Source organism: Rattus norvegicus, chromosome 1 (genome assembly GCF_036323735.1).
Source record: "Rattus norvegicus strain BN/NHsdMcwi chromosome 1, GRCr8, whole genome shotgun sequence".
Taxonomy (NCBI): Eukaryota; Metazoa; Chordata; class Mammalia; order Rodentia; family Muridae; genus Rattus; species Rattus norvegicus.
In genome coordinates, this window is record NC_086019.1 from 70,822,797 (window position 1) to 70,843,620 (window position 20,824).

Consider the following 20,824-nt stretch of genomic DNA (forward strand, 5'->3'; position numbering starts at 1 on the left):
AGTTTATGCACACCTATCAAGTACAGAAGCACATGGAGGACAGAATCAGGAATGTGGCTAGAGGGAACCAAATCCAATTCCACTTTAAGACTCCTGAAAAGGGCAAATAATAATTTGTAATACTATCAAAAACTGTTACGAAGGAGATAGGAGATTTTGCATAATAAAAGATATACGTTTGTCTAATGCTTGGTGATATTTGAAATGTAGAAAATTGAGAATCACTGTTGGCACATGATGTGTAAATATTAGAAGTCCTCCTTTAAATGCTAGTATGAATACTACCTAGTAAATATTTGCATGACAGCATACATTAGAATTGTTCCAACAAGAGCTTCCAGGGACTAAGTCATTACCCAAAGACTATATATGGACTGATCCTGGGCTCCAACCGCATAGACAGCAATGAATAGTCTAGTAAGAGCACCAGTGGAAGGGGAAGCCCTTGGTCCTGCCAAGACTGAATCCCCAGTGAACATGATTGTTGGGGGAAGGGTGTTAATGGGGGTTGGATGGGGAGGGGAACACCTGTAGAGAAGGGGAAGGGGAGGGTAGGGGGATGTTGGCCCAGAGACTGGGAAAAGGAATAACAGTCAAAGTGTAAATAAGAAATAGCCAAGTTAATAAAGATGTAGAAAAAAAAAGACTTGTTTTGTCCGGAAAGGAATTACCACAATTTTCAAATGGTATTGGTCCTTACACAGCCAATATTTGTCAAAAAGCAATCTAGTCAGGAAGAACTGAATATAATTGGCTGTCATGCATTTATTCCCTTTTTTGATGTGTTATCCTATACAATTAAAGTATTTAAAGGTTTTCATGGCCTGTAAGATGACTTAGCAGTTAAATCCTCTCCCATTAAGTATAATGGTCTTAGTTTTTCTCCAGAACACCTATAATGGGAGGTAACCAACTCCTACTTGTTATTTTCTGGAATTTTCTGATAAGTATGAAGCAAAATGTACACATAAGTAGTTCAGAAAGGCTGTTTGGATACACATGGCATTGGTGCTGGGAATCAAAGTTAAGTCCTCTCTAAGACCAACACATTCTCTTCACAACCAAGTTGAATTCCTATTTCCTGAAACAAATTTAATTTAATGATAACAAATGTCAGTAAAAGAATTGCTTCATATAAAAGACTTCAGACTTGGGAAGCATATCCCTTATGGCAATTATGCAATGATTCAGTGTTATGGCAACCAGACTTCATGGTTTTCAGACACAATGGTGGAAATTACAGAGCTTTTTACCTTTAGTGATACGGTTACTGCTTTTTATGAAAAAGCCTTAGGAATGTGGTGTTGCTACGGTCAAAACAGGTCAAATCTACAAACGATCTTTGTTTATTTTTGCAGTTACAAACATTGATATTATACTCATAGAAACTCCTCATTCTCAGAATCATAACTCACCTATATAAACCCAACTACTCTCATATTCATGAAAATATGTATTACTTTTACGAGTAAACACACTTATAAATATACAGACCCATGATAAATGATCACAGCAATATGGTAAAATAGACAAAAATATTTGTGGTTTTTATATACCATAACAACAAGAAGCATTAAAAATGGAAACAGTTATTTGATATTGCTAAGACATTCAATGTATTCTCAGCAACCAGATTCACATGTTAAAATATTTCTTCCAGATTCTTAAACGAAATATCCTGACAATAAAATTGCTGAAGCTACACTAATAATGCCTTAATTTTTCCATTAGACATGGAGATGTGTGTCCTGTGCCCAGAGGACAAATATGCCAACACAGGACAGAATGACTGCATTCCAAAAGCTCTTATCTTTCTCAGTTATGAAGACCACCTGGGGATGGCACTTTCTTTAATGGCCCTGGGCTTCTCTGCATTCACAGCTGTGGTTCTTGGCATCTTTGTGAAGCACCACAGTACTCCCATTGTTAAGGCCAATAACAGAACTCTCACTTACATCTTGCTCCTCTCCCTCATTTTTTGTTTCCTTTGCCCCTTGCTCTTCATTGGGCATCCAGACTCGGTCACATGCATCCTACAGCAAATCACATTTGGAGTTCTATTCACCGTGGCTATTTCCACAGTGTTAGCCAAAACAATTACTGTTATTCTGGCATTCAAAGTCACAGCCCCTCAAAGAATGATGAAGTACTTTCTTCTTTCAGGAGTATCTATGTACATCATTCCCATCTGCACTCTCATCCAAGTTATTGTCTGTGCAGTCTGTTTAGGAGTTTCTCCTCCTTCTGTTGACATTGATGCTCAATCTGAGCATGGTCACATTATCGTTGTTTGCAACAATGGTTCAGTTACTTGTTTTTACAGTGTTCTGGGATACCTGGCCTGCCTGACCTTTGTGAGCTTCACTCTGGCTTTCCTTTCCAGAAACCTGCCTGGTGCCTTCAATGAAGCCAAGTCAATAACATTCAGCATGCTGGTGGTCTGCAGTGTCTGGGTTACTTTCCTCCCCGTTTACCATAGCACAAAAGGCAAGATCATGGTGGCTGTTGAGATCATTTCCATTTTGGCTTCCAGTTCAGGGATGCTGGTATGCATTTTCATTCCCAAATGTTACATAATACTTTTTAGACCAGAAAAAAATTCTCTTAAAATGATCAGGGAGAAATCACCTTCCCATACTCACATTTCATAAATTCTGACCGGCACATATCTAGTTGGTTTATAATCACCAGATATTGGATTACATTACCATACCTATTTATTTTTGGAATGACATACCTGTTTCCTTTATGATTTTATTTAGCAATATCATGTTTACTGAGGTCTAATTGTCTCCTATAATCATCCAGAATGTTTGACAATTGTCCTTTTTGTCAGAAAGAGCTAAGAGAATCCTGATCCATTTTAGGAGTTAGAAGAGTTCTTCTATGAACATAGTGGAGAGAGGAATATTTTTAAAAACATGGTGATAGAATATTTCAGAAGATGAATTGATGTCTCAGCAATTAAAACGATGTCCTGTACTTATGGAGCAACTGATTCAATACTCAACCCCACAAACTTTTATTAACAACCTCCTGTAACAGTAGCTACAAAGGATCAGATGGTCTCTTCTGGGCTCCAAATTTACCTGAATGTTTTTATGCACATAATAACACAACACACACAAAATAAAATTACATAAATTTTTAAAAATATAGAAGAGTATTACAAACTCTTTTCACTGGCATTTTACTCTTCAATGTTCTACTGTGGTGTTACAATTACAGGAACCTACAGAGAAAAGGTGGAATATGAGTAGAGATGACTGGGTTTTTCTTTAGGCATTTTCCATAAGAACCATCAACTTAAGTATATCATAAAAGACACACTTGTTAAATTGACAGGGAAAATAAGGCTTATTGGAGTAACCTTCTCTATGTGTGAAATTTAGATGACTGTGCAAAAATCTACCTTGACACCACAGAGTAATCTGAGGTAGCCAGGTAGTGGGAGTCAGTGCTGAGAGCAGCTGATTAGGATTAGTCCAGAAATCACCTGGGGTTGATGGTTCTGGCAGCCAGCATTTAGTGAAGAGAAAGTGCAGAAAGTAACCATTAACTCACTCACAGAGAGAGAGGGCAGTGTGGGGAATAGAGAGGGGGAGGGAGGTAGAAAGGGAGGGAGGGGTAGAGCAACAGACATACTCACAGACAGACAGATAGGAAGACACATACATATTCACATATTTAGAAGACTGGAGCAGTGCTCTGAAAGTCAGGTTCTAAGCTTTACACATATACACACACATACATATAAACATTTACTGGTGCGTGAATGAAACAAAATTCCAACAAACAGGCTTCAAGCATTTCACACATAATATACATACATATATATATATATATATATATATATACATAATGTATGTACATATATGCACACAATTGGTGGAACATGCAAGCTTCAACACACACCCAAACAAGCTTTACATATATACATATGTATAGATATATGGGGGGATTGAAGTTCCATCACACTCTCATACACTTTACACATGTACATACATACACATAGTTGGTAAGTGAAAAGAACAATGTTTTGACTACTTCTTTCTTTCTCCGATGGATTATATAGCCATAAAAACTCTTTCAGGCAGTACAAGATAAAGTTTCAGTTTTCTCCTACTCAATGACTATGAAAAAAAAAACAATTTTCTCAGTATGTTTACAGAAATAGTATAAGCCATATTATAGGTAAAAAAACCCAAGAAACTTGTTATAGATTAACAAAGTATAATGAATCAAGGTTTTTATTCTCAGTCAATTCTCTTACTAGTAGACAGCATTCTGCAAAGTTACAAAGAAAGGAGTGATTATTTTATTATTTATCTTTAAAAGTAACCTCGTAAGAATCTTAAATGTATCACAAATCTTAACTTTTCTTTAAAAGTCCGATATACTTATATTAAATCCTGTGAATGCAAATATACTAGTTAACAATTCTTATAAAATCATAATCACAAAGCTAAGGGCAAAATGGGTATAAGAAATCAATCATCAGCTGATCCCAGCCCACAGCTCACTGATACCAAACGCTTTGGGAGAGAGGGCTCACTGCCCGGAGAGGTGGGCACTCCTGAGACTGCAGAGAAGAAGGGACCACCAATACTGCCCACCCTTGGCCACATCCATGGCCCAAGAGGAAACTGTAAAGGGCATTTAGGAACAGGAAGATAGCGGCACTCAAGCAGCAAGTCCCCTGTGTTCCAGACACTGCCAGGACTTGAAGGGACCCAGCCAACAGTTCTCAGCACCCAAATCCCGTGGGGGGGGGAGAGCTAAACCATCAGAGGGGCAGGCACGCCTGGGAAGCCAGAAGAGACTACACTCTGCCCACATTTCTGACTCCAGAAGAAAACACCTAATGCCATATGGGACCCTGGTGCACAGGGGCCCCAGGAAAATGCGGCGCAGGTCCTCCTGGTTGCCGCCCTCACGGAGAGCTCACAAGCAGCCTTGCAAAAGCCACCTGAGCCACTGGACCACAGGTAAGACCAACCTTTCTGGTCAAAGCGACTTGCCTGGTGGATTCAGTACACAGGACCACAGGAACAGCTGAAGACCAGTAGACAGGAAAGATTACACGCTTGAAAGCAGAACACTCTGTTCCCATAACTGGCTGAAAGAAAACAGGAAAACAGGTCTACAGAACTGATGATACACAGGCTTATAGAAAGGTCTGGCCACTGTCAGAAATAGCAGAACAAGTTAACACCAGAGACAACCTGATGGGGAGAGGCAAGCACAGGAACCCAAGCAACAGAAACCAAGACTACATGGCATCATCAGAGCACAATTCTCCCACCAAAGCAAACAGTGAATATCCAAAGACACCAGAAAAGCAAGACCTTGATTTAAAATCACATTTGATCAAGATGGTGGAGGACTTCAAGAAAGACATGAACTTCCTTAGAGAAATGCAGGAAAACATAAATAAACAAGAAGAAACATATAGAGAGGAATCAAAAAGATACTGAAAGAATTCCAGGAAAACACAATCAAATTGGTAAAGGAATTAAAAATGGAAATAGAAGCAATAAAGAAAGCACAAAGGGATACAACCCTGGATGTAGAAAACCAAAGGAAGTGACAAGGAGCCACTGCAAGGATACAAGCATCACCAACAGAATACAAGAGATAGAAGAGAGAATCTCAGGAGAAGAAGATTCCATAGAAATCATCGAAACAACGGTAAAAGATAATGTAAAACGGAAAAAGCTACTGGTCCAAAACATACCGGAAATCCAGGATTCAATGAGAAGATCAAAGCTAAGGATAATAGGTATAGAAGAGACTGAAGACTCCCAGCTCAAAGGACCAGTAATTATCTTCAACAAAATCATAGAAAAATACATTCCTAATCTAAAGAAAAAGATGCCCATAAACATACAAGAAGCCTACAGAACTCCAAATTGATTGCCCAGAAAGGAAACTTCTCCCATCACATAATAGTCAAAACACCAAATGCACAAAATGAAGAAAGAATATTACATGAAGAAAGGGAAAAAGGTCAAATAACACATAAAGGCAGACCTATCAGAATCATACCGGACTTCTCACAAGAGACTGTGAAAGCCAGAAGATTCTGGACAGATGTCATACAGACCCTAAGAAAAGACAAATGCCAGCCCAGGTTACTGTATCCAGCAAAACTCTCAATTAATATAGATGGAGAAACCAAGATATTCAATGACAAAACCAAGTTTATATGATATCTTTCTACAAATCTGGCCCTACAAAAATAATAAATGGTAAAGCCCAACATAAGGAGGCAAGGTACACCCTAGAAAAAGCAAGAAACTAATCATCTTGAAAACAAAACAAAGAGAAGAAAATTATACAAACATAATCCCACATCCAAATATGAATATAACAGGAAGCAACAATCACTATTCCTTAATATCTCTCAACATCAATGATCTCAACTCCCCTATAAAAAGAAATAGATTAAAAACTGGATACATAATGAGTACCTTGCATTCTGCTGCCTACAGGAAACACACCTCAGAGACCAAGACAGACACTACCTCAGAGTGAAAGGCTGGAAAACAACTATCCAAGTAAATGGTCTGAAGAAACATGCTGGAGTAGCCATTCTAATATTGAATAAAATCGATTTTCAAAAAAGACATCGAAAAATATAAGGAAGGACACTTCATATTCATCAAAGGAAAAGTCCACCAAGATGAACTCTCAATCCTAAATATCTATGCCACAAATACAGGGGTATGTACATACATAAAAGAAACCTTAATAAAGCTCATAGCACACATTGCACATCAAACAATAATAGTAGGAAATTTCAACACCCAACTCTCATCAATGGAGAGATCATGGAAACAGAAATTAAACAGAGACATAGACAGACTAAGAGAAGTCATGAACCAAATAGACTTAACAGATATTTATAGAACTATGTATCCTAAAACAAAAGAATATTCTTTCTGCTCACCACCTCATGGTACTTTGTCCAAAATTGACCCTATAATTGGTCATAAAACAGGCCTCGACAGATACAGAAAGATAGAAATAATTCCATGCGTCCTATCAGACCACCACGGGCTAAACTTGGTCTTCAATAACAATAAGGGAAGAACGACCGCATATACATGGAAGTTGAACAAAGCTCTCCTCAATGATAACCTGGTCAAGGAAGAAATAAAGAAAGAAATTAAAGACTTCTTAGAATTTAATGAAAAAGAAGATACAACATACCCAAACTATGAGACACAATGAAAGATGTGCTAAGAGGAAAACTCATAGAACTGTGTGCCTGCAGAAAGAAACAGGAGAAAGCATATATCAGCAGCTTGACAGCACACCTAAAAGCTCTAGAACAAAAAGAAGCAAATACACCCAGGAGGAGTAGAAGGCAGGAAATAATCAAACTTAGACCTGGCTTCTTTTTGGTTGGGAGACCTTAATGATTTCTTTGATTGCTTTAGGTGTTATGGGATTGTTTAAATGGTTTATCCACGCCTGATTTAACTTCAGTACCTGGCATCTGTCTAGGAAATTGACAATTTCCTGCAGATTTTGAAGTTTTGTTGAATATAGGCTTTTGTAGTAGGTTCTGATGATTTTTTGAATATCCTCTGATTTTGTAGTTATGTCTCCCTTTTCATTTCTGATTTCGTTAGTTTGAATACACTGTGTCCTCTCATTAGTCGGGCTAAGTGTTTTTCTATCTTGTTGATTTTCTCAAAGAACCAAATTTTGGTTCTGTTGATTCTTTGTATGGTCCTTTTTCTTTCTAGTTGTTTGATTTCAGCTCTGAGTTTGATTATTTCCTGCCTTTTACTCCTCCTGGGTGTACTTGCTTCTTTTTGTTCTAGAGCTTTTAGGTGTGCTATCAAGCTGCTGACATATGCTCTCTCCTGTTTCTTTCTGAAGTCACTCTGAGCTATGGATTTTCTGCTTAGCATAGCTTTCATTGTGTCCCATAAGTTTCGGTATGTTGTACCTTCATTTTCATTAAGTTTAAGAAGTCTTTATTTTCTTTCTTTATTTCATCCTTGACAAGGTTATCATTGAGTAGAGCATTGTTCAACTTCCATGTATATGAGGGCGTTCTTCCCTTATTGTTGTTGAAGACCAGCTTTAGCACCTGGTGGTCTGATAGGACACATGGGATTATTTCTATCTTTCTGTATCTGTTAAGGCCTGTTTTATGACCAATTATATGGTCAATTTTGGAGAAAGTACCATAAGGCGGTGAGCAGAAAGAATATCCTTTTGTTTTAGGATAGAATGTTCTATTAAATATCTGTTAAGTCCATTTGGTTCATGACTTCTCTTAGTCTGTCTATGTCTCTGATTAATTTCTGTTTCCATGATCTGTCCATTGATGAGAGTTGGGTGTTGAAATCTCCTACTATTATTGTGTGAGGTGCAATGTGTGCCTTGAATTTTAGTAAGGTTTCTTTTATGTATGTAGGTGCCCTTGTATTTGGAGCATAGATATTTAGGATTGAGAGTTCATCTTGGTGGATTTTTCCTTTGATGAATATGAAGTGTCTTTCCTTATCTTTTTTGATGACTTTTAGTTGAAAATTGATTTTATTCGATATTAGAATGGCTACTCTAGCTTGCCTCTTCTGACCATTTGCTTGGAAAGTTGTTTTCCAGCCTTTCACTCTGAGGTAGTGTCTGTCTTTGTCTCTGAGGTGTGTTTCCTATAGGCAGCAGGAAGCAGGGTCCTCATTGCGTATATAGTTTGTTAATTTATGTCTTTTTATTGGGGAGCTGAGATCATTGATGTTGAGAGATATTAAGGAATAGTGATTATTGCTTCTGGTTATATTCATATTTGTATGTGAAGTTATGTTTGTGTGCTTTTCTTCTCTTTGTTTTGTTTTCAAGACAATTAGTTTCTTGCTTTTTCTAGGGTGTAGCTTGCCTCCTTATGTTGGGCTTTACCATTTATTATCCTTTGTAGTGCTGGATTTGTAGAAAGATATTGTGTAACTTTGGTTTCGTCATGGAATATCTTGGTTTCTCCATCTGTGTTAATCGAGAGTTTTGCTGGATATAGTAACCTGGGCTGGCATTTGTCTTCTCTTAGGGTTTGTATTACATCTGTCCAGGATCTTCTGGCTTTCATAGTCTCTGGTAAGAAATCTGGTGTGATTCTGATTGGTCTACCTTCATATGTTACTTGACCTTTTTACCTTACTGCTTTTAATATTCTTTCTTTTGTGCATATGGTGTTTTGACTATTATTTGACAGGAGGAGTTTCTTTTCTGGTCCAAACTATTTGGAGTTTTGTAGGCTTCTTGTATGTTTATGGGCATCTCTTTCTTTAGCTTAGGGAAGTTTTCTTCGATGATTTTGTTGAAGATATTTACTGGTGTTTTGAACTGGGTGTTTTTCACTCTCTTCTATACCTATTATCCTTAGGTTTGATCTTCTCATTGAGTCCTGGATTTCCTGTATATTTTGAACCAGTAGCTTTTTACGTTTTACATTATCTTTAACCGTACTGTTGATGATTTCTATGGAATCTTGTGCTCCTGTGATTCTCTCTTCTATTTCTTGTAATCTGTGGTGTTGCTTGTATCTGCGGCTCCATGACTCTTCCTTTGGTTTTCTATATCCAGGTTTATTTCTATTTCTGCTTTCTTTATTGCTTCTGTTTCCATTTTTAATTCCTTCAACGGTTTGATTTTGTTTTCCTGGAATTCTTTCAGGGATTTTTGTGATTCCTCTCTATAGGCTTCTTCTTGTTTATTTATGTTTGCCTGTGTTTCTCTAAGGGAGTTCTTCATGGCTTTCTTGAAGTCCTCCAGCATCATGATCAAATGTGATTTTAAATCTAGGTCTTGCTTTTCTGGTGTGTTTGGATATTCAGTATTTGCTTTGGTGGGAGAATTGTGCTTCCATGATGCCATGTAGTCTTGGTTTCTGTTGCTTGGGACCTGCACTTGCCTCTCGTCATCGGGTTGTCTCTAGTGTTACCTTGTTCTGGTATTTTTGACAGTGTCTAGACCGTCCTATTGGCCTGTGTGTCAGGAGTGCTGTAGACCTGTTTTCCTATTTTTTTTTCAGCCAATTTTGGGAGTAGAGTATTCTGCTTTCAGATGTGTAGTTTCCTGTCTACTGGTCTTCAGCTCTTCCTGTGGGCCTGTGTCCTGAGTCCACCAGGCAGGTTACTTGGAGCAGAAAAGTTGGTCTTACCTGTGGTCCTGTGGGTCAAGTTGCTCGTGGGGGTCTGCTGTTGACCTCTCCATGAGGGCGGCATCCAGGAGGGACTCTATTGCCTTTTCCCAGGGCCCCTGGTGCACCAGGCCCCAGATGGTATTAGGTGTTTTCCTCTGGAGTCAGAAATGTGGGCAGAGTGTAGCTCTTCTGGCTTCCAAGGCATGTCTGCCCCTCTGAAGGTTTAGCTCTCCCTCCCAGGGGATTTGGGTGCAGAGAACTGTTGATCCGGTTCCTTCAGGTCCGGGCGGTGTCTGATTGTATAAATCTTGATGCTTGTATATACCTCTAATGAAAAGAGAATGGAGTACAAAGCATAATTTGTCAATGTAGTATTGTGATTTGTTACAGATTACCTGATTATCGTCACACATGTTCTAATATTGATAACAAATCCAGTCCTACCTAAAGAACCCACTGAATGATGAATCCTTGTTCATTAATTGTTAAGTATGTAGTAACCACTGTCGGGTATTGTTTTAAGTAGAGATCCCAATATATGATGTTTCCACTGTAGGTCAGGGATATCACTTGGTGCTCTGAGAGTACTTACATAGAGAATAATGCAAGGATTAAATTTACTACATTCCTATGTGCTCATTTGTGTGGATATATATTTCTCACTGTATATTTGTATGTTTTTGTTTTTCTGTATATCTGTGTGTTTGTCTGTATATCAATTTCTCTGTATTCTGTGTACATCAATATCTATCTATCTATCTATACTTTTTATATGTGTCTATATATGTTAGTTTAGGGTAATAAACATAAATTTGACTGTTTTTCAATTGCTTCCTGTATTGTTGATTTTGTATAAATGTATACTCCTGTGAATATTTATCAATGCATGTTTCTGCATGTGTCTATATGTTTTGTGTGGTTTTGTGAATGTTCTCTTATTTATGTATAATTCTTTTGCTTTGCCTGTGTGTCTTTGTATGAGAGCATGAATTTGTCTGTGTGACAATGTCACTCTGTGTGTGTGTCAGTATACGTGTATGTCTATTTATGTATATTCTTCTGAGCATGTGTTTCCATGTAGTTCTATGTGTGTGCATCTGAGTAATTCTTTTGTGTGTTTTGGCATCTGTTTGACTATTTTGATGAATATTCTGTCAGTGTGTATCTGTATATTCATGTGTATTTGGGCCTGTATGTGTATGTTTCTGTAAATAACTATGTGCTCCAGATATATGTGCCTCTCTATACAGATGCAAGTCTCTCCCTTTTCATGTATCTATATTTTCATATTGCAAATATATGTTTGGTGTCACATGAATGTTTGTGCTCATGTGGTAATTTCCTCTTAGAGAACAAAATAACAGAAACATTATAATTTTGCTTATCTCTTTGCTTTCACTGAGGTTTTCACCAGCATACAGTCAATAAAGTTGCCTTTAATATGGAATAAGAATGCATTTTCTAACCTTAAGCAAGAAAATATACTCAATAGTATGCTGCTTGTCTTTCAGCTGGGTGCCCCTCTGAGAAAGATCCACTTCACTAATCCAGTTGGGGACAGAGTAAGTATGAATCAAGAAGACAAACTGCAGGAAGAATATGACATTTTCTACATTTGGAATTTTCCACAGGGACTTGAATTTAAAGTGAAAATAGGACTATTTAGTCCCTATTTTATAAATGGTCAACAGTTACATTTATCTGGAGATATGAAAGAGTGGGCAAGAGGAAGTACACAGGTGGGTTTGGCCTTACTGTACTCATTTACATTACACTGTCAAGTGTGAACATCCAACCTTCCTTGAAAGTTGTGAAATGAAGTTAATTGTCATGTGAGAGACTACTAAACTATGTTTCTTATTTTCATTTTCTTTCAAATGAGGTTTTACCAGTTCACTGAGGATTTCTAACATGAATGTAATGTATATTTATCAGATCAGTTCTTATTTTTCACATTAATGTAAACTATTTTAGAAAATAGTTTGAAGCTATTTCCAGTAAAGTTAGCAATATTCTATTGGTCCTATTCTTACTACTATAGAGTGATTTCCACTCATATGATTAACCTCTTCAAAAGATGTTTAAAGATCCTTGTTCACTGTAAGGATAGAGTAAATTCAACATAATCAAGTCATTGATTTTTGTTGTGTAATTTTATGTCTGTTGACCAACCAGTACTAAATTTCCAACATCTCTAGCTAATAAAAGCGTAACATTTTAATGACAATTTTAGATAGTTTATGAACTACATCTTGTTTTCTTCAGTTAAAAAGCTATAGAAATTATAAAAATATGGGTATGGGTATTTTTCTGCATGTATATCAATGTAGCAGCTGCATGTATGGATATATGGATGAGTGAAGAGTTACTTGAATCTAAGATACTTGCAAAAGCTCCATGCTACTCTGTGGGTACTGGAAATCAATTTGGGCCCTCTTTACTGGTAGCAATTGTGCTTGAGAGCTTAGCTATGTCTGCAGCACTGTCTCATACCTTGGAAGAGATAATGTTGAATAAGGAAGATTTTGGCCCCACTAATTCTTGCATAAATTATTCAACAAAACAAGAATATGCATAGTTTCCTTTTTAAAATGAGGAGAAATTGGTAGTAATAAAAATTTGACTTGAGGAACTTTGAGAATGAAATATTTCACACGCATACTCGGTTTTTTATAGCTATGACATCTGATATCTTGGTTTTAATATGTAATATTCAAACTGCCCCCCAAAAAACATTGGGTAAATGTCTTCAGGTTTGATATGAAGTGATTCCCAGGTTACTCAGACAGTGTGAAATTTATAGTTGCTATTTGTCCTCAATAAGTTTAAGAATGTAATTCATACTGAAAAGTATGTAAGAACTAAAAGTGTAATTGTAGAGCTACATATCCATGTTAAAGATAGAATTGCAATGTTATGTGTATTCTAATCAGGCCCTTCTTCAAGCATATCTACTAGAAGTCTATAGATTTTTTTAAAATGCAACCAGAGTTCTATTCACATATTTCATAAGCCCAGTATGGAGACTCATAAATAAAGACATGAAGACCTCAGGGAAATATGATGCCAAACTTTAGAGTCATACAGTTAAGCGAGAATATATTCAATGTTATACTAAACAAAAAATTAAAGAGTGAATATAAGAACCTTAAAAATATCAAAGAGTGCTGTCAAACCATCTGGGAGAATACAATGAAAGTATGAACACTTTTTACAATATGACATTGATTGGGTATGTGTCAGAGAACTTCCGGAGGTATAAAATAATGAAATAATTTCAAACTAAAATGTATAACAGAAAAACAAAATAAACCAAAATAATATCTTATTGACAAGACTCACAAAATGAATACTCCAAGTTGAGGAAAGGATGGCAAGGGTTGAATACAAGGCACCAAAATTAGAAACTTCAAACCGAAACAGATATTAAACAACAAGGAAAAGTGAAAATCATAGTGACCAAGGAAGTGTGATTAAGAGATCACTTTTAAAAACCTTTGGGGTTAATATAAGGATGGACATACTCTTTGTGTAAACAGTGAATCAATTATAGGGACTAGTAGAGAAATGTAAATAGCAAATAATCAACTTTCAATATGAAAATTCCTTGTTGCATTTGACTAAAAATTTGTTTTGGAAAAAAGGAAGAATATGAAAGCTGCAGAAGAGAACCTGGTGTCATAGAAAGTCCCTCTCTGGATAACAGCAGGTTCCATCAGCATCACTCATTTTAAAATGAAAGCAGTTAATTCATTTATTCATTGATTAACTTGACATTGGGATACTAGTTTACACTCTTTACTCTGTTCCTAGTCCTTCAATCTTTCCCCTCCTTTCCATCCAATACTTCTTCCTCCTTCAGAAAAGGGGAGCCCCCACCACTCATATATCAAAAAGTTTGGCATATCATGTTGTATAATAACTAAGCACAGTTTCATGTTCTCCTATGAGGACACAGGAGGCTACCCACTAGGAATAAAGCTTCCCAAAGTCAGACAACAAAGTCAGACACAGAACCTGCTAACATATAATGACCAAGTTTCACAAAGACTTTATATATTTAGAAGACCTATGTTAGTCCCATGCACCATTTGGAGTAAGTGGTTCAGTCTGTGAACCCTTAGGACACCAGGTAAGTTGATTATGTATGTTTTCTTGTGTCCTTACTCCCTCTGGTTTCTACAATCCTTCTTTTCCCTCTTATCTAGGATTCCTCAACATTGCCTGTAGTTTGGGTGTTGCTCTCTGAATCTGTTTCCATCAGCTGTTGGATAAATTCTCTCTGAACATGGTTATGCTAGGTACTTGCCTGCAAATGTAAGAAAATATTATTACCAGCATCAGTTGTGGCCTTTCTCTCATGGCAAGGTTCTCAAGCTGCTCCAGTCACTGATTAACTATCCTCTGATCTTCTGCTCCAGTTTTACTTCCCCCCAACTTTAAGAAGGGGAAATTGTAGGTTGAAAGTTTTGTGGATGTGGTGTTGTCTCAATCTCAACACTGGAAATCTTGCCTAGTTTTCGGAGATGACCATTCCAGGCTCTATCGCCCTCTTTGCATAGAGACTTAGTCAGGGTATTCCTCATAGATTTTTGGGAGTTTCCATTGCTGTATAAATGTAGCTTGACTCAGAAATACCACCCTATCTTAGTGCTCTCTCTAAACAATCTGTTTCTTTGTCTTCCCCTTCTGTTCTCATCCCACTGCACTCCCATTTAGTCTCCAAACCCATTCACCAATGATGCCTATTCTATCTCCCCGTCTCAGGGTGATACCTGTCTCCCATTTGTGCCATCCTTGTTACTTAGCTTCTTCAGTTATGTGCATTGTAACTCACCATGGATATTCTTAAAGGAGAATTAATAACAACAATACCCTTGGGAGGGAATAGAGAGAAAAAGTTTAGAACATAGGCAGAAGGAACACCGATTCACAACCTGCCCCCCATATGGGCCATACATATACAGTCACCAAACTAGACAAGACAGATGAAGCAAAGAAATGGAGGCTGACAGGAACCGGATGTAGATCTCTCCTGAGAGACACAGCCAGAATACAGCAAATACATAGGCAAATGCCATCGCTAAATCACTGAACTGAGAACGGTACCACCGTTGAAGGAACCTTTGAAAGGACTGAAAAGCTTGAAAGGGCTTGAAACCCTATATGAACAACATTGCCAACCAACCAGAGCTTCTAGGGACTAAGCCACTAACCAAAGACTATACATGGACTGACCCTGGACTCCAACCTCATAGGTAGCAATGAATAGCTTAGTAAGAGCACCAGTGGAAGGGGAAGCCCTTGGCCCTGCCAAGACTGAAACCCCAGTGAACTTTATTGTAATGGGGGGAGGATGGGGAGGGGAACACCCATAGAGAAGGGGAGGAGGAGGGTTTGGGGGATGTTGGCCGGGAAACAAGGAAGGGGAATAACAATCGAAATGTAAATAAGAAATACCCAAGTTAATAAAGATGAAAAAAAAAACTATTTAGAGACATAACTGCTAATACAATGTCTTTATTCTTTATGCAAAGAGACAGAAGAAATTTCAAGATGAACACAACTGCAATAAATCATAACTAATAAAGGAGCACTATGAAAGACATTGAAGGAACTCCACCATATTTAAATGTAAGGTGAACACAAGAGGTAAAAAATAACATTTAAATACCACTTGAACATGTGATAAGAAAAACAAATATTAAAAATATCAAATATTTAAATAAAAACTAAATCATAATTTATGCATAACTTTTAGGAATAAGTGAGGGTTAGTGGATGAAATTAACCTAGTCCATTGGGATCTGTATTATCCTGCTCCTTCACATTTTTTTTCTTGATTTTCTCCCATTTTTCCTCTTCCTGTCTCATATATAGACTCCCCCCATACCAGTCCCCCTCCCAAACCTTTCTTCTCATCCAGTGAATGGTTTCATGTTATCCTGACCTGTCTTGCTGTAAAATGACAACATTCTACACTCTAAGACTTTACCAGAAAAAGAAACTAGTAGGAAAACATCAAATATTGAAATAACAACTAAAACACAATTTACAAATATGTTTTAGTAATAATTGAATTTCGTGGTCACCTTCTCTAATTAAAAATCACAGATAATGTATTTGGTTTATTTTTAACATAATATTTTTTTTATTTTTTTTTTTTTATTAACTTGAGTATTTCTTATATACATTTCGAGTGTTATTCCCTTTCCCGGTTTCCGGGCAAACATCCCCCTCCCCCCTCCCCTTCCTTATGGGTGTTCCCCTCCCAACCCTACCCCCATTGCCGCCCTCCCCCCATAGACTAGTTCACTGTGGGTTCAGTCTTAGCAGGACCCAGGGCTTCCCCTTCCACTGGTGCTCTTACTAGGATATTCATTGCTACCTATGGGGTCAGAGTCCAGGGTCAGTCCATGTATAGTCTTTAGGTAGTGGCTTAGTCCCTGGAAGCTCTGGTTGCTTGGCATTGTTGTACTTTTGGGGTCTCGAGCCCCTTCAAGCTCTTCCAGTTCTTTCTCTGATTCCTTCAATAGGGGACCTATTCTCAGTTCAGTGGTTTGCTGCTGGCATTCGCCTCTATATTTGCTGTATTCTGGCTGTGTCTCTCAGGAGCGATCTACATCCGGCTCCTGTCGGTCTGCACTTCTTTGCTTCATCCATCTTGTCTAATTGGGTGGCTGTATATGTATGGGCCACATGTGGGGCAGGCTCTGAATGGGTGTTCCTTCAGTCTCTGTTTTAATCTTTGCCTCTCCCTTCCCTGCCAAGGGTATTCTTTTTCCTCATTTAAAGAAGGAGTGAAGCATTCACATTTTGATCATCCGTCTTGAGTTTCGTTTGTTCTAGGGATCTAGGGTAATTCAAGCATTTGGGCTAATAGCCACTTATCAATGAGTGCATACCATGTATGTCTTTCTGTGATTGGGTTAGCTCACTCAGGATGATATTTTCCAGTTCCAACCATTTGCCTACGAATTTCATAAACTCGTTGTTTTTGATAGCTGAGTAATATTCCATTGTGTAGATGTACCACATTTTCTGTATCCATTCCTCTGTTGAAGGGCATCTGGGTTCTTTCCAGCTTCTGGCTATTATAAATAAGGCTGCGATGAACATAGTGGAGCACGTGTCTCTTTTATATGTTGAGGCATCTTTTGGGTATATGCCCAAGAGAGGTATAGCTGGATCATCAGGCAGTTCAATGTCCAATTTTCTGAGGAACCTCCAGACTGATTTCCAGAATGGTTGTACCAGTCTGCAATCCCACCAACAATGGAGGAGTGTTCCTCTTTCTCCACATCCTCGCCAGCATCTGCTGTCACCTGAGTTTTTGATCTTAGCCAATCGCACTGGTGTGAGGTGAAATCTCAGGGTTGTTTTGATTTGCATTTCCCTTATGACTAAAGATGTTGAACATTTCTTTAGGTGTTTCTCAGCCATTCGGCATTCCTCAGCTGTGAATTCTTTGTTTAGCTCTGAACCCCATTTTTTAATAGGGTTATTTGTTTCCCTGCGGTCTAACTTCTTGAGTTCTTTGTATATTTTGGAAATAAGGCCTCTATCTGTTGTAGGATTGGTAAAGATCTTTTCCCAATCTGTTGGTTGCCGTTTTGTCCTAACCACAGTGTCCTTTGCCTTACAGAAGTTTGCAGTTTTATGAGATCCCATTTGTCGATTCTTGATCTTAGAGCATAAGCCATTGGTGTTTTGTTCAGGAAATTTTTTCCAGTGCCCATGTGTTCCAGATGCTTCCCTAGTTTTTCTTCTATTAGTTTGAGTGTGTCTGGTTTGATGTGGAGGTCCTTGATCCACTTGGACTTAAGCTTTGTACAGGGTGATAAGGATGGATCGATCTGCATTCTTCTATATGTTGCCCTCCAGTTGAACCAGCACCATTTGCTGAAAATACTATCTTTTTTCCATTGGATGGTTTTGGCTCCTTTGTCAAAAATCAAGTGACCATAGGTGTGTGGGTTCATTTCTGGGTCTTCAATTCTATTCCATTGGTCTATCTGTCTGTCTCTGTACCAATACCATGCAGTTTTTATCTCTATTGCTCTGTAATACTGCTTGAGTTCAGGGATAGTGATTCCCCCTGAAGTCCTTTTATTGTTGAGGATAGCTTTAGCTATCCTGGGTTTTTTGTTATTCCAGATGAATTTGCAAATTGTTCTGTCTAACTCTTTGAAGAATTGGATTGGTATTTTGATGGGGATTGCATTGAATCTGTAGATTGCTTTTGGTAAAATGGCCATTTTTACCATATTAATCCTGCCAATCCATGAGCATGGGAGATCTTTCCATCTTCTGAGGTCTTCTTCAATTTCTTTCCTCAGTGTCTTGAAGTTCTTATTGTACAGATCTTTTACTTGCTTGGTTAAAGTCACACCGAGGTACTTTATATTATTTGGGTCTATTATGAAGGGTGTCGTTTCCCTAATTTCTTTCTCGGCTTGTTTCTCTTTTGTATAGAGGAAGGCAACTGATTTATTTGAGTTAATTTTATACCCAGCCACTTTGCTGAAGTTGTTTATCAGCTTTAGTAGTTCTCTGGTGGAACTTTTGGGATCACTTAAATATACTATCATGTCATCTGCAAATAGTGATATTTTGACCTCTTCTTTTCCGATCTGTATCCCTTTGATCTCCTTTTGTTGCCTGATTGCTCTGGCTAGAACTTCAAGAACTATATTGAATAAGTAGGGAGAGAGTGGGCAGCCTTGTCTAGTCCCTGATTTTAGTGGGATTGCTTCAAGTTTCTCTCCATTTAGTTTAATGTTAGCAACTGGTTGCTGTATATGGCTTTTACTATGTTTAGGTATGGGCCTTGAATTCCTATTCTTTCCAGGACTTTTATCATGAAGGGGTGTTGAATTTTGTCAAATGCTTTCTCAGCATCTAATGAGATGATCATGTGGTTCTGTTCTTTCAGTTTGTTTATATAATGGATCACGTTGATGGTTTTCCGTATATTAAACCATCCCTGCATGCCTGGGATGAAGCCTACTTGATCATGGTGGATGATTGTTTTGATGTGCTCTTGAATTCGGTTTGCCAGAATTTTATTGAGTATTTTTGCGTCGATATTCATAAGGGAAATTGGTCTGAAGTTCTCTTTCTTTGTTGTGTCTTTGTGTGGTTTAGGTATAAGAGTAATTGTGGCTTCATAGAAGGAATTCGGTAGGGCTCCATCTGTTTCAATTTTGTGGAATAGTTTGGATAATATTGGTATGAGGTCTTCTATGAAGGTTTGATAGAATTCTGCACTAAACCCGTCTGGACCTGGGCTCTTTTTGGTTGGGAGACCTTTAATGACTGCTTCTATTTCCTTAGGAGTTATGGGGTTGTTTAACTGGTTTATCTGTTCCTGATTTAACTTCGATACCTGGTATCTGTCTAGGAAATTGTCCATTTCCTGAAGATTTTCAAATTTTGTTGAATATAGGTTTTTATAGTAAGATCTGATGATTTTTTGAATTTCCTCCGAATCTGTAGTTATGTCTCCCTTTTCATTTCTGATTTTGTTAATTTGGACACACTCTCTGTGTCCTCTCGTTAGTCTGGCTAAGGGTTTATCTATCTTGTTGATTTTCTCAAAGAACCAACTTTTGGTTCTGTTGATTCTTTCTATGGTCCTTTTTGTTTCTACTTGGTTGATTTCAGCTCTGAGTTTGATTATTTCCTGCCTTCTACTCCTCCTGGGTGTATTTGCTTCTTTTTGTTCTAGAGCTTTTAGGTGTGCTGTCAAGCTGCTGACATATGCTCTTTCCTGTTTCTTTCTGCAGGCACTCAGCGCTATAGTTTTCCTCTTAGCACAGCTTTCAGTGTGTCCCATAAGTTTGAGTATGTTGTATCTTCATTTTCATTAAATTCTAAAAAGTTTTTAATTTCTTTCTTTATTTCTTCCTTGACCAGGTTATCATTGAGTAGAGCATTGTTCAATTTCCACGTATATGTGGGCATTCTTCCCTTATTGTTATTGAAGACCAGTTTTAGGCCGTGGTGGTCCGATAGCACGCATGGGATTATTTCTATCTTTCTGTACCTGTTGAGGCCCGTTTTTTGACCAATTATATGGTCAATTTTGGAGAAAGTACCATGAGGAGCTGAGAAGAAGGTATATCCTTTTGCTTTAGGATAGAATGTTCTATAAATATCCGTTAAGTCCATTTGGCTCATGACTTCTCTTAGTCTGTCTACATCACTGTTTAATTTCTGTTTCCATGATCTGTCCATTGATGAGAGTGGGGTGTTGAAATCTCCCACTATCATTGTGTGAGGTGCAATGTGTGTTTTGAGCTTTAGTAAGGTTTCTTTTACGTATGTAGGTGCCCTTGTATTTGGGGCATAGATATTTAGGATTGAGAGTTAATCTTGGTTGATTTTTCCTTTGATGAATATGAAGTGTCCTTCCTTATCTTTTTTGATGACTTTTACTTGGAAATTGATTTTATTTGATATTAGAATGGCTACTCCAGCTTGCTTCTTCTGACCATTTGCTTGGAAAGTTGTTTTCCAGCCTTTCACTCTGAGGTAGTGTCTGTCTTTGTCTCTGAGGTGTGTTTCCTGTAGGCAGCAGAATGCAGGGTCCTCGTTGCGTATCCAGTTTGTTAATCTATGTCTTTTTATTGGGGAGTTGAGGCCATTGATATTGAGAGATAT

General features: G+C 37.8%; 1 protein-coding gene across 1 annotated transcript in view; it reads left to right on the plus strand.

Annotated features, from left to right (window-relative positions):
- The window catches only part of Vom2r13 (vomeronasal 2 receptor, 13), a 50,396-nt gene that overhangs the window by 19,948 nt on the left and 9,624 nt on the right, over positions 1-20,824 (plus strand). Inside the window, 1 exon segment of the mRNA NM_001099489.2 lies at positions 11,671-11,898. Coding sequence (NP_001092959.2) covers positions 11,671-11,898 — 228 coding nt within the window.